Source organism: Amblyomma maculatum, chromosome 1, assembly GCF_055883805.1.
Source record: "Amblyomma maculatum isolate TAMU_Amacu chromosome 1, ASM5588380v1, whole genome shotgun sequence".
Taxonomy (NCBI): domain Eukaryota; kingdom Metazoa; phylum Arthropoda; class Arachnida; order Ixodida; family Ixodidae; genus Amblyomma; species Amblyomma maculatum.
Window position 1 is genome coordinate 390,398,966 of NC_139344.1, and position 20,801 is coordinate 390,419,766.

The 20,801-nt window shown below is 47.4% G+C and overlaps 5 protein-coding genes across 11 annotated transcripts in view; 1 reads left to right on the forward strand and 4 right to left on the reverse strand.

Moving 5' to 3' along the window:
* Positions 1-2,036, reverse strand: part of LOC146208516 (cell adhesion molecule Dscam1-like) — a 47,575-nt gene extending 45,539 nt beyond the window's left edge. Inside the window, exon 1 of the mRNA XM_084594398.1 lies at positions 1,911-2,036. The gene's annotated coding sequence lies outside the window, so the exon portion shown is untranslated. The remainder of the gene's footprint in view (positions 1-1,910) is intronic.
* LOC146208515 (uncharacterized) overlaps positions 1-20,801 on the forward strand; it is a 333,102-nt gene that overhangs the window by 114,098 nt on the left and 198,203 nt on the right. The gene's annotated exons all lie outside the window — the stretch shown is intronic.
* LOC146208518 (cell adhesion molecule Dscam2-like) lies at positions 564-1,639 on the reverse strand. Its single transcript, XM_084578755.1, has 4 exons — positions 1,391-1,639; positions 1,039-1,320; positions 855-974; positions 564-772 (listed from the first exon to the last, which is right to left on the reverse strand). The coding sequence occupies exons 1-4, from the start codon at positions 1,479-1,481 to the stop codon at positions 564-566; spliced, it is 702 nt and encodes a 233-aa protein (XP_084434881.1). The 5' UTR covers positions 1,482-1,639.
* LOC146208519 (palladin-like) lies at positions 2,055-3,439 on the reverse strand. Its single transcript, XM_084578768.1, has 4 exons — positions 3,281-3,439; positions 2,879-3,160; positions 2,574-2,671; positions 2,055-2,060 (listed from the first exon to the last, which is right to left on the reverse strand). The coding sequence occupies exons 1-4, from the start codon at positions 3,345-3,347 to the stop codon at positions 2,055-2,057; spliced, it is 453 nt and encodes a 150-aa protein (XP_084434894.1). The 5' UTR covers positions 3,348-3,439.
* Positions 6,875-20,801, reverse strand: part of LOC146208520 (cell adhesion molecule Dscam1-like) — a 43,642-nt gene continuing 29,715 nt past the window's right edge. Inside the window, exons 12-15 of the mRNA XM_084578776.1 lie at positions 20,082-20,273; positions 15,707-15,952; positions 13,146-13,369; positions 6,875-10,736 (exon numbers count right to left, since the gene is read on the reverse strand). Coding sequence (XP_084434902.1) covers positions 10,653-10,736; positions 13,146-13,369; positions 15,707-15,952; positions 20,082-20,273 — 746 coding nt within the window. The 3' untranslated portion in view covers positions 6,875-10,652. The remainder of the gene's footprint in view (positions 10,737-13,145; positions 13,370-15,706; positions 15,953-20,081; positions 20,274-20,801) is intronic.

Below are 20,801 nucleotides of genomic sequence, written 5' to 3' on the forward strand. Positions count from 1 at the left end.
TCAAATGGATGGTGCCTTACCTTTGTTGGGGCTTGCCGCGTTTGCCAGCAGTGGAAGAATCCCGAAAAGCAGCGGAACCATACAGCGAGCGAAAGTAGGATGATGAAGGTGCATTTTCTTCTGTGGTGCGACGCTGCAGACAAAAACCGCAACTATCCACTTGTGACTAGTGCGAACGTGTTGTAGGCCGCCGCGAACGGCAAAATAGCTGCGGTCGTGTTGTGTATATACGCAACTTGCTTCGGTACCAGCGACCATGGACACGGCGCGCCACACCGTGTCAGAGTTCGGTTCTAAGCAGCTCCACAATTTCCTGTTTCGGCTGGGGCTTCATAGAGCTGTTTGCGTTCCAGCTGTAAAGAACACTGAGCCCGTTGTGTCGCAAGACGGTGTGGGTAGGGCAATTTATTTTTTACAGCCCAAACTAACTAATGTAAATAAAACTGCTTCGGCGGTATACGACGGATAGTTTCTCTGTGCTGTACTTCACAGGACGACGAAAGAAGGGCAGTCGCCAGAGGGTTGTCGTGATTTGTGAACATTTCTTGCGAAAAATCGGCCAGTTAAGCTGTTTTTATTGAGAACTCGAGCTTCTTACCGCGCACTTTGACTGCGACTGTGTGGGAGATGGGCTTTCCTATTCCGTTGTCGGCGCTGCATCTGAATTCACCGCTGTGCGAGTCCTTAGCTGATGCCAGGACAAGGCTTCCGTCGGGCCGCACTGTGGTGTGTGCGTCGGTGCTTTGTATGAGGGCCCAGTCTTTGGTTTCTCCTGCGAAAAAAATGAAAAAGAAGTCCATTTTAATTGCGTTCCTTTCCTCCATTCAAACCACATATTTCATGTTGCGACAAACCTTCTCTGAAGAGCCACGTCACCTTGGGCGCAGGAGATCCGTGCGCTTTGCAAGACAAGACGAGTTCTTTGCCCTGCACAATGTCCGTGTTCCCTGGGACGCCTTTCCATGTAGGTGGAGCTGTGACAGATGATTCAAAAACATTTATGCAATTTCGTACGGCACCTGTTGTTTGTCTCAGTACCTTCGACTTCTAGGTAGGCTGTATGGCTGTCGAACCCCGCCTTATTTTTCACTATGCAGGTGTAATTTCCGGCGTTCACAGCTTCCACCGGCTCAATGATCAGTACGGAGTAGTCACTCTTCTTTTCTTCGCGCACATTCTTCACGGCTGCTGCGGAGGCGGCGTCTTTGAGCCAGGAAAACGTGAAAGGCTGCATTCCGTCCGCGGCCGTGCATATGACCGACGTCCTCCCCAGCACTTTGAGCCGGTTCGGAAAGCTGAAAGGCTGAATCTTGGGCGCGCCTGCGAGAGGTTCACGTTCAACGCTATACGTCACCGGAATGATGCGGACATGCATTAAAACATGACTTACCGAGAAGGAGCACTTCTCCGGCGAGCAGCAGCGCGAACAAACAAGCGAACTTCCAGGTTTGAAGTCCGCTCGGTGGCACGCGATTCACCATGCTTCAAGAGGACTGCGGGCACGAGCAACACACACACGAGCGCAAACACACGCACTGCGATGTAAAAGTTCCGCTTAAACGTCGTCCTCATGTAAATGCGTCGTGGAGTCGAGTAGACTGCGGTTGCTTGCTTCCGTGGATGTGGGACGATGGCGGAAGCAAGCGGCGGGCCGCTTCTGCTTGTGGCAAGATAGAGCTAGCAAAACATGGACTCGAGGCGCCGCGTACCGTCGGCTTGTGGAAGCGCTGTTACGCGTCCGGAATTATGCTATTCGCCGCATTAGCTGTGGTTCGCGGCGCGGCAGAAATGTGCAGGACCAAATTGCCCGGAAGCGCTTTCTAGGCTTGCATCTTGAACAACGAATAGTTGGTTCAGCTACCCCACGGACTGAGGGCGTATGCAGGGTTTGCTTTTCATCGCTTGCTTACCGTAAATGGATAGCAGAAAATCGTGGCGTATGTCCGGTTCCACGCCGTTCAAAGCCGTGCACCGGTATCTGCCGGTCTCGTTGAGCGTCACTCTGGGAACGCCCAAGCGCTCTCCTTCCGTTCGCAGTTTTGTCCATGCTTGCATCACCTCTGCAAGGTACGTGGCACACGTAGAACGCATTCGGCACGATTAGGCCATAGGGCGAATAAAGCTCATATTTTTTTAGCATGCTTGCTGTGAACATTTATGTCTAACACTTTCTATATTTACACAGTTTCAAAGGAAACAGTAGAAGGGTTCAGGGGGTGCCTCAGGGTGCCTTGGCCAAGTCAACGTTTGGCCAAGAGGACTTACCAAATCTCTCCAATCGAAAACACGTCCTCTTGTCGAAACGTTGGCTTGCGGACTGAGGCTCCTCCTGAACCCTTGCTTGGTTTTCCTTTAATACTTTCTATATTAGCTGGTTCATAATTGGCGGTATATTATTAATGTTCGCATAAAAAGTTCTCGACACACAAACAGAGCCAAATATTGCGCACATTGAATAATTTGGGAACAGCTTCAATAAGACAACGTTAGTATTAGGACGCCTTCAATATGCTATAAAAAGTAAAATTATTGGTATTGTTTATTGGCTTACCTGCAAACCTTTCCCACCTCACTATGGGTGGTGGTGATCCTGTAGCTCGACAGGTGAGCTTCACTTCACTTCCAAAGGCCAATTTCTGGTCTCCAACTGTCTCAATCCACCTAGGGGACGCTGTGAAATGCGAACATGGCGCTTAACATTTCCCCCCATTCTTTAAAAATTGTAACGTCTGCAGACAGAAGCTAGAATTGCGAGCGTTCAGCACAAGACATACTGATCTTACAGTCTGGCACCTCCACTGCGCATGCATGCAGCATTTGTTTTGACTGACGCAATTTCGCTTTGTGTTCGGGAAACATTTTCTCGATTTATACACACCTTCCACATCCAGGAACGTCGTGTAGGAGTCGATACCCGCCCTGTTCTTGACCACGCATGTGTAGTTCCCACCGCTGTTCACTTCGACGGGCTCGATGAAAAGCATCGAGTACCCCTGCTCGTGCTTGAAGTGGAGGGTGTTCGTCTCCATCAGCTCCTTGCCGTCTTTCATCCAAATGAATTTCATCGGCGTCGTTCCAGACGCGACCATGCATGTCACCGTCGTTTTTTCACCCGCTCGCCATCGTTTCAGGAAGGAAAATGGGTTGACCCTTGGAGGTTCTGCAGGGCGGGCCATGCGAAATAATTTCTTTTTTCCTGCTGGGTAATGCGCAACACTTGGCTTAACTGAAACGACTTGTTCATTTTAACACGGTGGCAGAAATAAAACTTGAGTCTTACCGATTGACGGCGTGCCTGTAGCAAGTTGTAGCATCCCGGCGAAAATGCACATCTGCGTGGGATTCATTTTACCCTGTGTTCGCTTTCACGTAGCAGATGAATACGTATCGTGGCCCTCCTTAGTGCAGTGGCAGACGCGGCGCTTCTCCATCACTCGTATAAGCCGAGACTGTGTTATGGCCGTTTCGGACGCTTGGCGTTGGTTGCCTTACACCCGCCAAGCGGACTTGGGGCGCCACGTATCGTCGACGAGCTCAGTCCGTTTTCCCTCTGGAAATCCTTCGGAAGCATTGTGGTGAAAACTGCTTATTCAATTTCTTCGTGCTTTCTATGCATTATACTTACAAGAAAAAAAAAAAGCACGACCATAATAGTGTAAAATGCAGGCTGTATAGCTTACCGCATACGTTGTGAAGGCCATAGCAGAGCGCATTTTCAGCGCTGCATGTTTTACTGTTGTTACTTCGCTTTTTTTGTTCACGTCTTTCTTATTCATTCACTTGTAATAATAATGCGGTAATGGTAGAAATCAGTTCCATCTGCGCGCCTAAGATGAAAAGAGTAGTGAGAAAGACTGCATATAACTGTGGGCGAAAATGGTCGTTCGAAGTAGGAAAAAGTGCTTGTGGGCACAGTCAATAGTCATGATTACATCACTAAACAAGGACTAACGCCGGGGCAAATGTACAAGATGCGCAAGCTTACACAGCATGTAGTTTGCCTGCGGACTATAAGTGTGCCTCTCAAGTATGCCTGATACTCTCGTTACACCCACAGGACACGGATTATGCGGCCGTCCGCGCGATATGTTTGGATAACCGCAATAAAGATCTAGTTCATACGCGCCGTTTATTGAGATCTTTGTGTGCTGTTAAGGATTATGCTGTTTGAAAGAATGCCCATAATTGAGCGTTTCGTGAATGTGTGCGAACGCAGTAAGTACAGGCAGTGATGCGTGAAGCCCACTTTCCTGTTTCGTCGCCGTCTTTACGTGCAAGTAATTACTGACCGTTATAACTACAACTGTTAGTATATAGAGAACTTCCGTATTTTTCAAAAGCGGTTTTGTTGTTTCGAAGTCTAGTTCTAGTTTACGTCCGTTTTTATATTTTCCTGATCATTTTTTTTTTTACGCACAGCAAAGCTCATGCCAGGAACACATAGATTTATTGATTGACTGTAAAACTTCCTTGAGCTTTAAATTTAGACGCCTTATCCTGTTATCTTCCATGCCTCGAATTGTACAAAGATTGACGTTCCCATCCACAAGTACGCTTTATTTTGGTTCGTGCAGTGAGGGCATGCAATGATAAAAGGACCACCAAAGAATGTTTTGGCAGCATGCTGGTTCTTATTGTCTTGGAAGCATCCAGAAGCTTGTTCACCTCGTATTACGAACTGCATTTATACGGAACTTAGCTTAGTTCGTGGTTGAATGCCGCATCGTACAAACTGCTTTGACACGGAGTTGGACTCCTAGCACATAGACGAGTGGCTGCCGTCATGTCTTGCCGACGCCTTCTTCTCCTGCAACAGCGTGAAACGACGGGACAAGAGAGCGCGACTAACATTTGCGCTCTCTGTTTCGCCCTGTTGTCGCATCGTCTTAGCGCTGTTACATCTTTACTGCTTTGTCTTAATGCGAGTCCAGTTAGCTAGAACGGTTAACGGCATCTCATTTGCGATTTCATTTGGCGCGTACCGTACCGAAACCGCTTGAAGCTCCTCCTACATGCCTGGATAGATCACACCGTTTAGGGCCAGACCTGTTTGAGACGCCATGTTTGAAGCGCGGGTTTCGCTCCATACAGCGATTCCACGCAATTCCGAGTTTAGCTCGCTCTGGCGTGCAGAGGGACTCCTATCGATTTTTCCTCGTTTTGGCAGCGTCCTTTGGTCGCCCTACCGGCTGGCGTTGGCGGCACTTTCGTCCGAAAAAATAATTCAGTTTGTCGTCTTTGCCTCCAGTTTGCATAGGTAAACTGGTTTTGTTGGCATGTCTATACAGTGCGTAGTGTGTGCATCAGTTGCAGCAAACAGCTCCTTTGTTCCGACTGCATGCGGTACTAGTACGAGGAGCTGGCGCCAAGTTCAAACGAAGTTGTTTGTCCTGCGGAATCGGGCTTAACTTGATGACCACTTGTGCTGTGCATTTTCGGTGGACAACCTGCTTTGCATTTGAAAAGACATCGACTTAAAACGGGGCCGTTGTTATTTGTTCTCGGTCGTCGTTTCGATGATAGGCCGCAGGTGAGTGAGTCGCGGGCACTGATTTGGGTGTGGCCGCGGCAGCACCGATAGCAGCTCCACCGGCCATGCACTGGCGAAAGCGGCACAGCTCGGAGTGGCGCATTCGTCGTGGCGCGTAATTTGAAGCCCCTCTGAAATGTTTGCTGCTTTTTGGCGTGGATACAAAGCGGCGGTCTTTTCTTTCGGCGATTATGCTTGCGATGTGCTTCGATGTGCGATTCGGCGATGTGCTTTGTAAAACAGTGATGACTTGGGAGACAATATTGTCTTTATTCTTCTCCGGCTGAGAAGGCAGCTAATCGGCGAATATTTTCGCTTTTCTCTAAAACCGAATTACTACACTGTACAATTCATATTTCACATCAAGTGGCTTATTAATGCTGACTTGATTGATGGACAGGCAGTAGTCAACTTGTGGTCGTACATGGGAGAGACTTTTCTGTGGTCATGTTGATTTTCAATGGAGTGATCCCAACTGATGCATAATTGTGATGCCAGTGAATTTGAGAAATCGATACAAATAAATTTTTCAGAGTTGGTCTTCCTACCTTCGTGCATCTTTGCCGAGTAAAGGGGACTTGGTAATGTTTGGACATGGTAACCCAGGGGACGAATTGCAAATAATGATTGATGACTTATACTGGAAAAGTTGAAAGTTAGGGCTAAAAATTATAATGCAGAAGACTAAGGTAATGTTCAACAGCTGTGGAAAGCAGCAGCAGTTTACAATAGGCAGAGAAATACTGGAAGTGGTAGGCAAATATGTGTGCTTAGTAGAGGCAGTAATTGAGGTCCAGACAACGAAAGGGAAATAACTATGAAATAAGATTGGCATCGAGCGCATTTGGAAAGTACCCACAAATTACAACTACCAGCTTATACTGGTATCACTCAAGAGGAAAGTATACGACAGTTGCATATTACTGGTACTCACCTATGGGGTTGAAACCTGGAGGCTATCGAAGAGGGTTCTACTTAAGCTGAGTGCAATGCAGAGAGCTGTAGAACAGAAAATGGTAGGAGTAATGTTAAGAGATTGGAAGCTGCAAAGTGGGTCAGAAAAATAACTCGAATTAATGACATTCTAGTGGAAATCGAGAAGTTGGCATGGGCAGGGTATGTATTGTAAAGAGGGAAAACAATCCTTGGTAGAAATCGGTACCAACCGATGCTCAAATGGGTAACAAATTTGGATGCCAAGGGCAGGAAAGTGTAGCAGGGGGTGGCAGAAAGTTAGGTGATTGGAGGACGTTAAGTTTGCAGGGGGGTGGATGGAGCTAGCACATGACTGAGTTAATTGGAATAATATAATTGGAATAATAATAATGCAGTGGGCATAGTCTGGCTGATGACAATGAATGTTTTGCACAACTGCAGGCATTCCGTAGTTCACAAGAGTTGGGGCATGTGCACATAAGGCAGAAAAGGCAATTGATTGGGCTTGCCATTCACTGAAGGGGCATGAGCACAGTCTATATGCCACTTTTGGAGCTTTATGATTTTTAAATCAAGGAGTGCCAGGAAACAGAACTGGGCGGTTGAGGACAACCGAAACGATGGTCTTTATTTTCATTATTTACAAACATGACAACGCATGTAATGCCACTGTTACAAAAGAAGAAGGGGTTCAAAGTTTGGGAAGGTACGCGTTGCACATGTCGCTTCGGCCACAAGACAAAACAGTGTGACAACAGCAGTGTTTTCATGTCTTTTTTTTTTCTCATTTTTCTTTGCACTCCACACTCACAGACAACATATCAACAGTTCTTGATATATGCATATGCACAGAAAAGAGGCAAATGAAAATATACACTGTACATGAAGCCATTAGCACATAGTCAGCACTGCAGGGCATCCAGCAGTCAAGCAACATGTGCCGTGCACATGTAGCTTGTGCACAGCCACCCGAAAATTGTGCACATCTGCTTGACAACATGTGCACAAGTTTAATTATTTTAGCGTTCCTTAAATTTTTCAGAAGTGTTCCCAACATGGCGTGTCTTTTGCTTTTATGGTGCTTTTTTCTGCGGGGTTTGATGCCTCTACTTGTTTTCAGCACTTATGGAACAGAGTTGTCCAAAACTGTGTTTCAAAAAATCCATTCTTTGGAACAGCATAGAAAGCGCTACACTGAACATGTTGAAATCATATATTCTCTTTGTTTATAAACTAAAGGAAATGCTTCAGATTTATTTTGCTACTTATTTTAACTTATTATTAATGCTGCAGATTTGATCTGTGAATTTATTTATGATCTGTTAGTTGACCGTTTATGACGCTTGATGTCGGAAAACCCGGGGTTTCTGCAGTGTGTGAAAAGTGCATCCAAGGTTACTCGAAGCTGCCATTCTCATATAGCTCTGGATATCCTGCAGTGTGATTAGGTGCTACAATAAATATAAATAGTTTTTACACTCCTAAAGAAAGAATGGGCGCCACTTTGGCACCTATTCCTAAATGAGAACCTAGTATATACATCAAACAACAGTGTAAAATAAAGCAGCACATCTATTATGCAGATAGTTTGAAACAGCGAGGACATTGGTAAATTTTGCACATTGCCAAGAAAAGTTACACCGATGTTCATGAAGTATTGAAGTAGATGAACGGCATTGCAGAGAAGCTGTATATCACATTTGTGAAGGAGAAGCATGTATTATATTTGGCAACAAAAACTTTTTTATCATGCTCATATTGCCTTAAGTTGGAATTTTTCCACATGTTAGTTCTGATCGTCTTGTAATATGCATTGGCTGCTTGCACGGCTAAAAAGAGAAGAAATAAAAACACTTCCACAACACTACAGGCCATCTTTTGAAAGCATTTTTTTGTTGGCTTAGTCATTTACCTGTGTGCCACTGGTCAACCCCATCTTTGATGTTGATCCAGCTGCAGATAACATTCTTTGCTTATCAACTCTGATGTCAGAGATAAATTGGAGGGGGCAGAATGGTGGACCCAAGAAGAAATTGTCATATGGTATGGCTTCACTTCATTACGCACCCATGATGCTTTTTCACTTGCTGCAACTTTCTCTGCGAAATTTATTTGGCCCTATGGTGCTGCATGTTCAGGTTTTGTAAACATATTGAGTGCCAAAGAACGCCTAATGTAATTGTGCGTAGAAACTCACGGCCCAGATTTGTGATACGGTTGTGATACCGTGACGAAGAGGTTAAAGGCTAAACAGACGGTGAGCATAGGCCTCTGCTGCGAAATTATGAATGGAAAACATCCTAGGACAACTACGGGTACAAGTTGGAGAGCAAGATTGAACATGTTTCCGTAATAACAGCACAACACTCGCACTACAGTTTGTATGGCACGATGCTCGGTAACGTTCAGTCAACCCTGTAGAGATTATTTAACTGCTAGGAAAAATGTCATACCACGTGCACATCACTCCTTACAGATGTTTGGCAATTGATGATACCCTACTGGACTATCCAAAGCGCGTTCCGCATCGCCGCCTGAGTTACTGTTGTTAACACGTTGCTTGCAAACGATTACCCTGGGGCCCCTTTTGGCATGTGGACGAACACTCCAGGTCATTTCACTTCCTTTAGCTGCTGGTTTTTGCTTCACTTTCTGCACAGTTGCGGCAGCTTATTGACAGTGCATGTACTCACACCTACAAAATGAACAATCAAATAGGTTCTAGTTAGGGTTCTGGCTTAGTGATTGAGAGGTTCTGACCTCCCAGGGATGCGCCAAATTAGGGCATCATGCTCTGCTCAGTGTGGAAAAACACAGCAGTTTATATGAAGCTGAAATGCAAGGCGGTTGCATGATGGTCTCAGCCGGATTTAGAACTGCTTTGGGGCTACACATAATTGCTAATGGCATTACAGCCTCAGCAATGACACGGTTGCAGGGACACTACCCAAGCCACGGAGGATGAACATGTCCAAAATGCATCAATACGTAGCGCCGAGGTGTGGAAATGATCTGGCTAGGTCACAACAATAAATCATAAATACATATATACAGTGTTACAGTGCAAAGCACCACAGAGTGGCCACACGTGTAGCTGCCTTACGTATACATATCCTCACACACCATTTTGAACGGGTTTGAGCAAAACTAGTGCGAGGTGTATGACAAGGAAAAGTGAAACAAATTCGCGAGAGACTCAGTTCTTAAGTTGCTCTCTGTATGTGCCTTTGTGGAACAGGCTGAAGTGATGATGTAAACTGTAGCCAAAAGGACTGCCCATCAAAATAACTGACAGCTTCTAATAGAGGCTGTACATAGCTCACTTGTAGACAACAGTACAAAACATTTCTTCCAATGCACTACCGATTCATAGCACTGCTTAATAATGCATGCCTCTGGCACAGTATCTTATACTAATTTCATTTCTGATCTGATGAAAACGTTGCCGAGGGAGAGAGTGATGGTAAAACCAAGTGTTAGCATAAACTTAGATGTGATCCGACTCCCACAACATTTGAACGTTGAAAGCCTTTCCTCCACGGTAGGCAATTAAGGTTTTGAAATTGATAGCTGCTGAAAAGAATTACCTATATAAATGGTGCTCCGCTTTTCCTGCCGTTAAGTTACTTCCTGTCACTGTTTGTAAATGGTAGCCTGGGCTAGTTGGCTTCATTTGGAAAGAAAACGACGCATACAGACTGTATAAAACGATCAGACGCACAACTCAGTGCTGTGCTACTCGTCTAAGTCTTTTAGTACCACCCGTGTGTGCTGTTTTCTTTGCAAAAAAAAAAAAAGACGTGTGCTTTGATGTTGTCAAGTTCATAAACTTGCAAGGACTTGCTGGCGATGCAGGACTAGTAACGGGACTAGTTTGTAGTCACGTTTGTGCAGGCTGCCAGCCCACAATCTGTGGCCAGCCCTTCGGGTTTTTTACAAGCTGACAACTGTATCGTTTACATGACACACTTCCATACAGAGAGCATCGGGCCGCGGGAGCCTATCCACCCGAACAGCGAGCACGATATGCTCTGCCAATACGAGAACTGGGAACAAAGGATGTTTCCTGGTGTGCTTTGTGGTTGAAGCGGCGAATGTGTGACGGTGAAGGTGAGAGAAGCGAGTGCGACGATGCTCCGCGGCGCCCGCCGCTTTCGCCGCCGCAGGGGGCTCACGCGGCGTGGCATCACTGGGCGCTCTCGTACATGTGGTCCTTCTTGATGGACATGCCCGCCTTGGCGCCGATGGGTAGCGTCGGCAGCTCCCGGTTCTGCAACAACATCGAGCAGGGGCATGGTATCAGCGAGGTTTTCATATACGCCGTTGGTTTGGCGCAAAGAGCAACCGAAACTAGTAAAATTGTTGAGGTTTCACTGTTCTAAAATGAGATATACGAGGCGAAAAAGGACGCTGCCTGACGACGCCGCCGAAGAGTTTACATATTGTCTGACGCGCGCCTAATCCATGACGAAACTTGAGGAGAAACCGCCGGCGAAGCAAGTGTTATTATAAACTCTGCTAGTCACGTGGTATTACAATGACGGAGCCGGCGAACGGGAAGCGACTGTTAAACTCTCTCCTAGTAACGTGGTACCATACATGGCAAAATTACTTTTGAAAGGAATTAAATTACATTGCTAATTACTTTGCTGAAGATCGCGGAAAAGTAATTAAATTACATTACTCATTACTGCTCCCCAAAAGTAACAAAATTGCATTACAATTACTTCTACTGAGTAATTCAATTGATTTGGAATTACTTTCTAGTTTCCATAAAAGCAAAAACTAAGTAAAGCTATTAAACAAAACAACTTGTTCTCCAGAGTATTCTAGTTTCTGTCTCCTTTTGCCAATCCGTTACGCTGGCTTCGGATTGCAGCACGTCGTTCCTGCTTTCGCGCCCTCTACTTTGTTGTCTATTGAAGGAGTGATGGCGCACTTTGGTAAGAGTAATTTCGAGAGGAATTAATTACTTTGCTGTGAAATTACTACCAAAAAGTAATTCACTACATTACTAAATTACCAAACTGAAAAAGTAATTCATTACATTACAAATTACCGAGAAAAGTAATTAAATTACAGTAATTTCAATTACTGTAATTCAATTACTGCCATGTCTGCGTGGTACCACACCAGCGGAGCCGGGCGAGCGCGTCCACGGAGTAGTGTAGAGCTTTTCGCTCTGAAAGTTTTGTCGGCGTGCGAAGAAGCGAGCGCTGCCGGCTTTTGTGTGCCGCACCTGCAATCACAAGTGCGCCCTGCCGGTTCAAGGTCAAACGCTCGCCAGACTTGACCTTGGTATAATAAAGACTAGCAGAACTTTTCGCTCTAAAAGCAGAAAACGCATTGCACCAAACTGGGGACCATCCACATAACGCGTGACCTTGGTCCCACGCAGTCCTGATCGACTCCACATAAGTTCCATTTAAAAGCTTTGTCCGCCCAGTCTGTCTAGACCCAACCTCCTTTGTGAAGTGAAATGTACGGCAACGTCGCAGCAAGCACAGCTCTGTATACCTTGCTAAGAGTCCATATTTAAAGGCGGTTCCTGTTCTCCCTTGTGTTGACTAGAGAACGCAAGGCGAAACAGACAGAAAATCTGTTGTCGATGGCCATATGTGACGTTCACGGGCTGTCGGCGGTCCCGGCGGATCACGCATTCGTTTTGTGTTTCCGCTAGAAAATGCAAGTGCAGACGCAAGTAAACGGAGCATGCGCTTTCTCCGTTCTAACTGAAATCGCGCCTTCTCTGTCCGACATGAAGAAACATTAGTTTTTACACAGCTCACTGGCGTCTACTACAGTCCTGCGCATACCACAACTGTCAGATTCAATTAGGTAGCGCGTTTAGAAGGGAGTAGCATGTTCCATTACGTCAGCACCTCTACCTGCTGTCAATTCTTTTGTGAAAACACCTTCTGAAGCTTCAATGTAATCATCACACAGTAACTAGACAATCTTATGTTGCGAGTAATAAAGAAATAAATGAATTCACAAGAGAATAAAGCAAACGGGACTGTCGCCAGGCAATAACGGCGCCTTGGGCGTTTGCCTATTCGGCCGATGGCAGCAATTGCATCGTATTAGGCCCGAGCGTGGCAGTATAGAGCTTACGGTTGTTTAGCTTAGTGACTATATTGTTGCCTGCGATAGTTTTTTCGGAACTTTGAAAGTACTTTTAGTGTGCATCCGCTCTTATGGTCACCTCGTTTTGCTGCCTCTCATTCTTGATGATGTCGCTTTTTTTTTTTTTTTTGCTTTTGGCTGTACCCGCGTAATGCAGTTATTGAACGCTCTTAATTGATCCCAAAACTTCTACCCGGACTCAGACGAGTTTGAACCTCCAATTGCTTCACCCACACTATTACGAACTGCTACCTCTACCACCTTAAGTTGCTATTTACTGCTAAGCAGCGGCGTTGGGTGGGAGTGCCGCCTTTACAGGATCACCATTTTGGTTCTTTATCTGACCTGCCTGCATCTGCATCCTCGTAGCGATAGACGAACAGCCTGAAGGGACAATAACCTCAGTGGAGTCATCTGAAGTAGTCCGCAGTGGTAGGCACGTACAACGAGTAATGTTGTCGTGCCTTACAACGACCACAGCAATGAACCGGGCGCCACATTCGGGAACGGCCTGTTTCTGCGAAGGAGCCAGCGTGCACGGAGTGTCAGTCACCTGTGCGAGGAAAGTCTTCATCTCCTGGTTGACGTTGTGCCTGGCCATCTTGGCCTCCAGCTCCTCGGTCATGGGAAGCGTGGCGCAGGGCGCCGGATACAGCGCGCACGGGTGGTCGGCAGGCAGCGGCGGCGGTTGCACCTCTACGTAGCGCTGCGAGAGGCCCGTGTACTCTCCCGCCGCTTGCTGGGCCTTTTCGGCGTGCCGCGCGCTCGTTGACGTCACTGCGCATGCGCGGAGAGGAGAACCAATCAGCGTCCGAGCTGCAGCTGTGGCGCAGGCTCACACTGTTTGTGAACGCTGTCTGTGATCGTCGATCCACAATCAACACTGAATGGTCGTTTGTCGAATGTTTTTAGGGGATTCCCCTAAAAACTTTGGGCAAACACCGTTCACACTTCGAGTTATTGAGCAATTCAATCTCGCTCTACCACCTGAATACCGGCCGTCCTGGCTAGGTCAGTTGGTAGAGGGACGACCCGGGCAAGAGATGGTCATGGGTTGGAACCTCGGACCAGGACGAATGTTTCTTAACAACGAAGTTCTGTTAAAGCTGTGTAGCTTTTTCTGCTAGTCTTATGGCTGTGTGCAGGTGGGCGTTAATGAGAAGTTACTAGCTCACTGCTGAATGGTTGTCAGTCGTCAAAGATATATGATTTTCGAGAATGCTGAAACTTAGCCGCTTCAGCTCCCAGTGATAGGTGCAGACTATTTACCGCTATATTTTGTGGCTCTCAGCTTCACGAGGCGCTCCAGCGTTCGCATCTCAAGTTACCGACACGAGTACAGTGTGAAGCTGAACTATATGTTATGGGCAGAACAAGTCGGAGCGCGCGGGTTGTTGCCTGGGCCCCGTTGTGCTGCACTTGGCATTCAAATCCCCATTTCAGTCATCAAGCACTGCCACAGCTTTCCTTTGACTTTCCCTAGCTGAGAACCAGGAGCCTAAAACTTGCTGCACTAAAGTGATAAACTTGCCAGCTGTAATGCGCGGGAAGTCACCGGGCGCAGTGAAAATCGAACCCGTTCCAAGAACACATGCGTCTGTTGTGGAGAAGCCTCATTTTCTAAAGCGGTTCTTTGGCGACGTCGACGCGCAAGGCTAACTTTCTACTTGCAAAATTTTACCGACTTCTCACGGACTCGGCTGATAAGCACATTGCGCCTATACATGGTCGAACTCTTCGAATTCGCAGAGATTTGTGCCGCCACTATCAGGCAGAGTCATTTGCCGAAATAATGCTCCAAGCGCAGCCGAAGCCAGCTTAAGTTATTGGGTTCTGGTAGTACATGTAATTTCGAATTTTTTCTTGCTTTTACTAATTTGAAATAGCTTGGCCCTAATGTAGTTTATAGGCGCTGGCAGTCACGAGACGGGAGTGCTAGTAAGAGAGGAATACACACTAGATCGCTCGCCATCGCGTACGGTAATCTGAGCAACGCGGGTGTGGCTAATACGCTTTCAATTTAGTCAAGTTTAGAAGGAGACTATTTCTCTGCGTGCCGGATGCAACCGGAGTTCTGGGGGTGTCTTTATGCGCGAGCCACTAATCGCGTTGAACATGGAGGCACGGCTGCAGCTCCGCGATGCGTGCTGGTTAGCGGAAGCGGGTCACTTGCGCGCGCCGGGTCCGAGACTTAGCGGCACTTAACCGGTTAACTAGACACGTTCCGGCTAATTGAGGCGGTAAGCCAAGGCGCGAGGCACATATGCTTTTGCACTACTTGCACCAGGCACAGAGCGGTCGCAGCTCGCGACAGCACCAAGAATAAGAAACTAACGCTATAGTTTCGGTTTCAACTGCTTCCGTGCACCAGGTGCCTAGAAGGAAACTGATGTTAAAAAAGGAATGGCTCCCTGCGCACTCAAGCGGCGAGGTAAACTGCGCCGGTGGCCGAGTTATTGAAGACACATCATTCGCACGTACATTTTTCGCCGGCGACGGTTCGAATCGTGCATGAGGACGAGGCTATTTCTTTGCTTGTTACCGTTGCCAGGAGAACGATAAAACGCTTCAGTAGGCTTTCCTCTGGTTGACATGAAAGGAACTGGCGCTGAAATCACCAAAGGGGGGAAAACGGTTTCCATTGAAGTTTCCTGCCCCTGAAAGCGCTCTGTTATTGCTTGATACTGACCGAATAACTTGAACACAGTTTCCGCGACATAAGTTGGCAGTCTTTTTTGCTGCAGATATGTGGATGCGTGTAGTTTTGTGTGGTGTAATGTGTACTCCTATAAAATGAACATTTGCTTCTTGTCTTTTTTTCGCAAAAACCATTGAGTTCAGCCCAATGATTCTATGTATGATTTCTCGCTTTTCTTTTCGAAGGGGGAGCGAACCGGCCCGTCTACCCACCTATAAATCAGCCCGATGTATTACAGTGTGGTAAGAGGAATTCCTCAATCTAGAAGATTTTGATTAAGGGAGTATACTTATATGTTCACAGTTCAGCTTTCCTTTGTATAGCCGCGTGGATGCTGCAGACAGGCGCATTCTAACGAGCAGTTATTACTCCCCTTAGATCGAGGTATGTATTCCAACAGCGGCGCATGCTCTTACTCTGCGGCTGTCCATCGAGGCCTACGGCGGCGAACTGCTTGCTGCGCCGCTCCATGGTTCCGGGCGGTGGCTGCATCGGGTGCGGCGGCTGCGGCGGCCGCCGTTTGATGCGTTGTAGGCACACGCACGTGACGATCACCACCAGCACGATGGTGACCAGGCTGGCCAGCACGGGGATCATGATGAACAGGTTCAGGTAGAGCGGGGTGCTTGCGTCGCCGAAGATGGGAGACTGCACCACGCCGCCTGCACACGTGGGGGTTATACACGCGTTGGGCAGGCACAGTGAACACAACATTAATCAGTTTGTGGATTTTTTTTTTTATAGGGGTGACACGTGGTAGGGTGAGACTGAAGTAAAGGAGACCCCTTCTTCCCTCCCCATCACCCGCCTCGAATAGGTCGCGGGTACATGCCATACGCAATGAAAAATAAAGAGGCAGTTTTTAGCGGAGGCTTACAAACGGGGAAAGGTCTGAAGAACCTGTGAAAGTGCTCAACGTTTTAGGCTGCAATAGCTGGGGCCTGAAAAAGGAAAGCCTGACGGCTTCAATGTTCTTATTTTCGTCAATATGCCAATTTCATGTGCGTTGCCAACGGCCGTCCGCATTTTTGCATTCCTTTAGGATGCTCCGAACCGCGGTCATTAATTTTCCTTTTAAAAACAAACAACTGTATGTATGCTGGAACACTTTATTGTGCAGCCGATCAGCATGATCACAATGTTAGTTCCAGTAATATAGAAATTTGGACACCAGTCCGAATGCTTAGCTCGTGAGGTAGAGGTTTTCGTGTTATCTCGGCACTCCCCCGTAGATCGTTGAAATTGGTTCTATTTCCAGTGAGTTGAATTGCAAGGCCAGCCTAGCAGGGGACAACTAAATGTGTGATTGTTACCTGGTATGCCCCTCCTGCTTGGGCCATAAGGCCTGCAGTATTTTGAAGTAGATAAATAAATAAATAAATAAATAAATAAATAAATAAATAAATAAATAAATAAATAAATAAATAAATAAATAAATAAATAAATAAATAAATAAATAAATAAATAAATAAATAAATAAATAAATAAATGTGCGGATGAGATTAGGAAGTTAGCGGGGGTTAGCTGAGTGCGGCTAGCACAGGAAGGGGTTAATTGGAAGCATATGACAGATGCGTTTTCCCTGCAGTGTAGTGCCTAGAATATACTGAATATTTTAAGCACTATACCTGCAGTGGCATATATAGTCTTCCTGATGATGATGATTCCTATCTCCGCCGGGTACGTACCCGCGGATGATAAGGCGGGTACAGCAAGCTTTCCCATGGCCTGGTGCTCCGCTTAACTGGGGTGGGCTGAAATGTGTCTCTGACCCCGCCTTAAGTTAAACAGGCCACAATGGGCTTTACCGTCAAGACGGATTTCGGTCCTTGGCGGATAGATTTTCCATCGAGGGAGGTGTCAGTGACCTAATGCCGTTGGTCGCTCACCCGTGTGCGACTGCTTTCTTTATACATTATCTGTGCTTCGACAACAAACGCCTACGGTGTCGAAGGGAAGCAAGTTCAGTGCATGCTGATTCTTGCGAACAAAAAGCTTGAGGTGCCATTAAGTCGAGCTGTTCACCACCACCACCGCCAGACGGCGGTACGAGTGCTTCATCTCCCACTTATCTTTTCCCCTAGTCAATTCTGTCCTGCGCTTTACTGCGGGCCAGATTTCGAATGTTGGCCTTCACGTGAGCCGCCCACGTTGTACTAATTAAGAAGTGTTTTTTTGGACTTTAGGTGAACGAGCATAAGTTTTCGACAAAAAGGACTTGGCAGAGATAAACATCAGGAAGCTGCAACTCTTATTTGCGAACAAAGCACTCGCTAGACGGAAATAGCTTGAAGATCAAACTACATGCCTAACGGAACAACCATCCTCCCGTTCTTTCTACAATGCTGGGCAGCCCAACCTAACCGAACCTCAAAATACTTCACGCCCTCGAAGCCGTAGCGGAGACTGTTAGTTTAGACTATAGGGTTTAACGTCCTAAAGTGACTAAGGCTATGGCAGTGGAGGACTCCGGAAATTTCGACCACCTGGGGTTCTTTAACGTGCACTGACATCGCACAGCACACGGGCGCCTAGCTTTTCCCCTTCATCGAAAAGCGGCCGCCGCGGCTGAGATTCGATCCCGCATCCTAGGGCGCATCAGTCGAGCGTGTTACCACTGCACCGCCAAAGTGGGGCCTTAGCGGAAAGGGATACCTGTACGCCAGAAATAGGAAGAAAGGTGCAGAAACACTCCTTTATATTCACGTCACGTAGCTACACATTCTCTATCCTATTCAGGTGTTTTCATTGCTCTGAAGCCGTTTTCGTGCCTTTCATATCTTTCCTTTATGCATATATACAACCAGGTGCTTTGAGGCGACAACTTCCGGTGTTTTATGAGTCTTTTTTTTGTGTGTCTTTCTGCCGCCAGTACTGTCCCACTGACTGGCTTAGGCACAGCGCCTGATAAACGCGGCTTCGCGAAATTCCTCGCCACATTCGAAGCCTGACGGGCAGCCCATTTTGCTGTACAGCGCTGAATCAGCAGCTAAGAACTCGATTTGTTGCTTTCGTACGGCGGCGTGTTTTCGTGAGAACCAAGTGAGCGCGGGTGAAAGGAGAGTTGGAGAGAGGCTTCCGTGGGCGCCAAAGCGTGGAAGGGACCCTTTGACCTCGACCCTCCGAAAAAAAGAGGAGACGCGGGCGAAATTCTCGACTCGTTCGAGCGTGTCGCTTTGCAGAGGAGAATTTCTTTCTTTCTGAACACCCTCGCAAACCACGTCTCGTTTTGAATTCTCCCGCGTCTCTATCTCATGCGCGTCGTCGACTGTCACCTTGACGAGACCGGAGAGTGTCGCTAAGGGCGCCTGTATCCTGTACCGATGCACTGCCGCAACAATTGAAGGTGGATTGTTTTCGCTCTTTGACGTGGTTAGCGCTTGTTGGCGGTGGGAAGCTTGATATATGCGGGCCTATTTGTCACGTCTGACAACCAGAAATATGGTTCTGATGATACTCTTCGGTTCTTTCGTTTAGAGGATAGCTTTCGGTTTGGAGGATAATCTTCACCAGACTGCGGTAGTGAAAGTGAAACCTTCTCTACGTTATTAAAGTTACATGACAGGCGTAGGGAAGCAGCCAATGTGCACTTGATGTAGTTTTCTTTTTTCGTGTGACGTAGACTGCAAAGGCCTGCCTTTGCGAAAAGTAAACGCATTATGAAAATAACGCTTAACCGCAGTTATGACGCAACAAAAAGGACCGGTATCAGGGGAATAACAACGCTGAGAGTTAAGGTAGGACTTCGTGGAAAAAAACAACAAAAATACAGAAACAAAAAAGACCGTTTGGTCCGGTGGGGCCTATCTCTGGTCCGCTGCTGTTGAAACCAAGCAGGAGGTAGAGAGAGGGCGTGCAAATACACATGTGTTGTTTTTTCATGTCCCCGTCGTTCGCGCTGCCTAAATATGCAATGTGTCATGCAGTGTTTCGTAATTTGGCCCTGCTGCGTTGCTTCTCGAATTTATTGTTGCGTTATTGGACTTCCTGTTGATATTAACTGCGGCGGGACATCACATCGGGCTTGTTGTCCTCACCTGCACTCTATATCGCCTGACCCAGTTACGAGCAGTCTTTATTGAAACATTCTTTACTGGTATAGAACGTCGATGTGCAGTTAATATTTGCTTTATGTGACAGAAACCTGCTCATATTTGGACTAGCTCTTATGTGTTAGAACCTCGCCTACGCATCCTTAAAACGTCATTCTGCATCGTACTTGTCATGTTTAACCGCTACTTTTGCAGTGCCTGGGTTAATTCTTTATGACAGTGCCTTTGTGGTATAATAAAGCTAACAAATATGAACTGGTGTGTGAAACTTCACACCGCAGGCTTTTAGCCGCGCTGCGGTGGAACTTCAACAGTACCGTCAGCAGTAAAAAGGAAGGGTATCCTGTAAGCAAGCTGTTGACATCACCGCTTTGAGAATAAAAAAAGAATACCCATAGGGACGTTGGCACCGCTTTGCCCATGGAGGTATGCACAGTACGGTCCGTTGTTAAAGGAAACATGTGACCGCATGGCTACCGCCCTTTACGAAGTGGTGCCGCGAGAGCGGGCGGCAAGTGATGTCACAAGGTGCATGTGTAGTAAGTAGCGGCACCTGTTCTTCCCGCTCATGAACACGCGGTGCCACACATCATCGCCATTTGTCGGCGGCAGCACTTCGGAAAGTGCGCAGGCCACGCGATAGCACGTTCCCTTTAACAGCAGACCGTACGCTACATGCTTGGAGGGCTGCGGTTTTGGAGGCGAGGCGAGGAGGGAGGCTGGCACGAAGAACGCTCACCGGCCTTGTGCGTCCTGACGGTTATGATCTCGCTGGGGTCCCCGGTGCCGTACTCGTTGGTGGCGCTCACGTACAGCTGATAGAGCACGCCCGACTCGAGGCCCGACACCGTGTACGACGATGTCCTCGAGTCCAGGTTCACCTCTTTCCAGTCCTGGGTGCTCTCTTCAGGCCGGTGGTGCAGCACGAAACCTGTCAATGAAGAATCAACGGCCCAGCGTTATGTATGCGATCGCATGTACCACCACCACCGCCACCGCCACCACCACCACCACCACCACCACCACCACCACCACCACCACCACCACCACCACCACCACCACCACCACCACCACCACCACCACCACCACGATCACTCCACCACGCGTCTGCAGGTTGCAGGTACTTGATGCTCGAACAGTAAGGATTGCATGAGTTAGCCTTGGCTGCTCTGCTCAGTTACGACCCGAGTTAGTGGACACGTACGTAGAGACCATGATCACAACTATGAGTGCAGCGCTGGAAGTGCGGGCAACAAGAGCACGAGTTCGCCACTGCCTGATGTCATGGCAGTGCCTGCGGTTTGCACTGCGATTCACCGTAGGCGTGTAGACACAGCATACTGTGCATACTGTATATTGTGTACAGACTGTACAGAGGTCCGTACTCAAGACGGCGCTTCAACAAACGGGTCTCAACGGACAGCGATCTATTCAAAGCCCTGCACATTGGTCTGACTGT